We start from the raw sequence: 3,229 nt of genomic DNA on the forward strand, positions 1-3,229 counted from the left end.
ACCACTACCACCACTACCACCACCACCACCACACTCATCAACGTAATCTCTACCTCACACTCCTCTTGCTAAATTATAAACAATATTATTTACAATATTCAACTCTCAAAATAATTTCAATAATTAACCCTCATTTCCATTACTCCGCTTAATAACACCAAACGACAAAAAGAAATCATTCACTCAATTGCAAATTTTCATTAAAATCCTCATTTCAGAAGATGTATTGGTCCACGGGAAACAGTTAATATTTATATCCACCCAAACTCATTTATATACATGTCTAACCTACGCTTGAAACAATCAAATGATCTTAAGTCTGTTTTGCACTTAAGTTTTTCACAGATGCAGCCTCACTTCCTCCGGCATCTCTGTGACATCTCCTCAGCATCCCGCTACCATTAATCTCTCTTCCAGATGCTTGTCGTACTAAAATTTTATGATACAATTACAAGAAGTAATTAACAGAGAGAGAGAGAGAGAGAGAGAGAGAGAGAGAGAGAGAGAGAGAGAGAGATTGCCTCGGCCAATGAAATCACTCGGTCAGGAGGAAGTCTTAATTCAGCCAATGGGAGAGCAAGGATGGAGACTTCAGGTCTACCAATAATAGAGCCTTAAGTTCAACCAATGAGAGCGCTAAGGCAAGACGGATTCTTAATTTTAGCCAATTCGAGAGCTCAGACGATAAGGATTCAAAATTTTAGCCAATGAGAGCGCTAGGGAATGATGGAATTACAATTTAAGCCAATAGGAGAGCTCGATCCACAGGCATCGAGGATGTAGTAAGGAGGATGTTGTGTTGTTAAGCGCAAAGATCAGAGAGTGTTAATTTCTCCTGGAATCATGGATGTGAGGATCATGTCTCCTCCCTGCTCCTATTGTCGCATAACTTTGAACCTTCTCTAGTTATGTTTTTGTGTAGCGTTAGATGGGTGTTACGGCCCAAGCGTGACCGTAACGTGTGAGGATAACGTGATATCATAACAGTTGTTAACATGATTGTAATGATAGAGTGATGATAGCGCCCGTGACGATAGATTTATATTCACAGGTTACGCCAACTCCCCCCCGTCACCACCTGTGACGGGGGGGGGCGTAACGTAACACACAGGGGGGTGGGAGAGTGTTGTAACGTGTGTATGGCAATAATTTCAATATACACAGCATGTTGTTGTTGTTTAAGATTCGCTATTTGGAACAAAAGTTCCAGTAGCACGGGCTATGGTGAGCCCGTAGTTTCTTGTGTACACAGCAGCTGTCGCGGGGGTATTGATGCCTTCAGGGTGTACACCTCATCTCTCTCTCTCTCTCTCTCTCTCTCTCTCTCTCTCTCTCTCTCTCTCTCTCTCTCTCTCTCTCTCTCTCTCTCTCTCTCTCTCTCTCTCTCTCTCTCTCGTCACAGGGTTCTAACGTCAGAACTTTTTCAGTGTCAGAGTAGTTAACAGGTGGAATGCATTAGGCAGTGATGTGGTGGAGGCTGACTCCATACACAGTTTTAAGTGTAGGTATGATAAGAGCCCAATAGGCTCAGGAATCTGTACACCAGTTGATTGACAGTTGAGAGGCGGGACCAAAGAGCCAGAGCTCATCCCCAGCAAGCACAACTAGGTAAATACACACACACACACACACACACACACACACACACACACACACACACACACACACATACCACTTATCCACTTAAACAGACCAATTATATTTCTTAACACCATCCGCATTCAGAGCACAAGGAAATAGCTGGCAGAGTGGGGAGGATCAGGTTGAAGGGGGGAGACATGATAACGACATACAAATTACCATTGTTCAGAGCTAGGAACAGCATAAGGTGGAAACTAGTTTCACAGATTTCACAGCAAAAGCTGAAATGTTTAGATTGTAAACTAAATACAATGGACCTATGATGGTGAGTCTACATGATGCATCGATTGGTGCAAACTGCTGTGCCCTGCAGGTTCTGTGACTCGATCCTCGAGGTCCTGGTGAGATCACCGAAGGAGAACGGGGGTCGAACGTGATGCTGAGTCGACCCCGAGATGAGCAGCATTCCTCATCTCTCCTGCCTTCGGGTTCTTGAGACAGTTCTCTCCAGGAGCACAAATTTTGGGTCTCCGCTCTCCGGGGGCCAGATTCACGAAGTAGTTACGCAAGCACTTACGAACTTGGGGCACGATTCACGAAGCAGTTACGCAAGCACTTACGAACCTGGGGCATGATTCACGAAGCAGTTATGCAAGCACTTACGAACCTGGGGCACGATTCACGAAGCAGTTACGCAAGCACTTACGAACCTGGAGCACGATTCACGAAGCAGTTACGCAAACATTTACGAGCCTGGGACACGATTCATGAAGCAGTTACGCAAGCACTTACGAACCTGGGGCACGATTCATGAAGCAGTTACGCAAGCACTTACGAACCTGGGGCACGATTCATGAAGCAGTTACGCAAGCACTTACGAACCTGGGGCACGATTCACGAAGCAGTTACGCAAGCACTTACGAACCTGTACATCTTTTCTCAATCTTTAGCGGCTTTGTTTACAACTATTAAACAGTTAATGAGCTCCGAAGCACCAGGAGGCTGTTTATAACAATAACAACAGTTGAGTGGCAAGTTGTCATGCTTGTAAACTGTTTAATAAATGTAACCAAAGCCGTCAAAGATTGAGGAAAGATGTACACGTTCGTAAATGCTTGCGTAACTGCTTCGTGAATCTGGCCTCTGGTTCTGAATGCAGGGGATGAACCACGTCTCTTGGGTCCCGCCTCTCATCTCTGAATCAAATGATGAATATTGGTTCCCGAGCTTAAAAGGCTCTGTCATATCTTCCTTTAAAGCTGTGTATGGAGGCTGCTCTTACCTCTTCTCTTAGCGCATTCCAGACCTAACTCTTAGCTAGTTTAGCTAAGAGCTTAGCTTACCGTGGTCCAGGAACTGAAGGAATGGTTCAACCTTCATTTTACACTATCCAATCGAGGTCTCGTCAACTCCCCCTTCCATCCCATACAAAAGATACCCATACACACACGTGTATATCTACCCATCCCACGCCCTCTATCCCATACAGGAAGTGTGTATATATACCTTCCGAGGTCTGGAAACGATGTCAGGAGTTCTCCCACGATGTCATCTCCACGTCGTGACATCCTCTGGGAGATGAATCTTGGAGAGGACGTCAGGAAGGAGTTAGGAGTGAGGCTGCGTTTGGAGGGGGGGGATTCCTGGG

The 3,229-nt window shown here is 45.3% G+C and overlaps 1 protein-coding gene across 1 annotated transcript in view; it reads right to left on the reverse strand.

Annotated features, from left to right (window-relative positions):
* Positions 1-2,961, reverse strand: part of LOC138364732 (anti-sigma-I factor RsgI-like) — a 39,508-nt gene extending 36,547 nt beyond the window's left edge. The window contains exon 1 of the mRNA XM_069324700.1: positions 2,925-2,961. Coding sequence (XP_069180801.1) covers positions 2,925-2,961 — 37 coding nt within the window. The remainder of the gene's footprint in view (positions 1-2,924) is intronic.
* Positions 2,962-3,229: the final 268 nt, after the last annotated feature.

Source organism: Procambarus clarkii, chromosome 14 (assembly GCF_040958095.1).
Source record: "Procambarus clarkii isolate CNS0578487 chromosome 14, FALCON_Pclarkii_2.0, whole genome shotgun sequence".
In the NCBI taxonomy this organism is placed as follows: domain Eukaryota; kingdom Metazoa; phylum Arthropoda; class Malacostraca; order Decapoda; family Cambaridae; genus Procambarus; species Procambarus clarkii.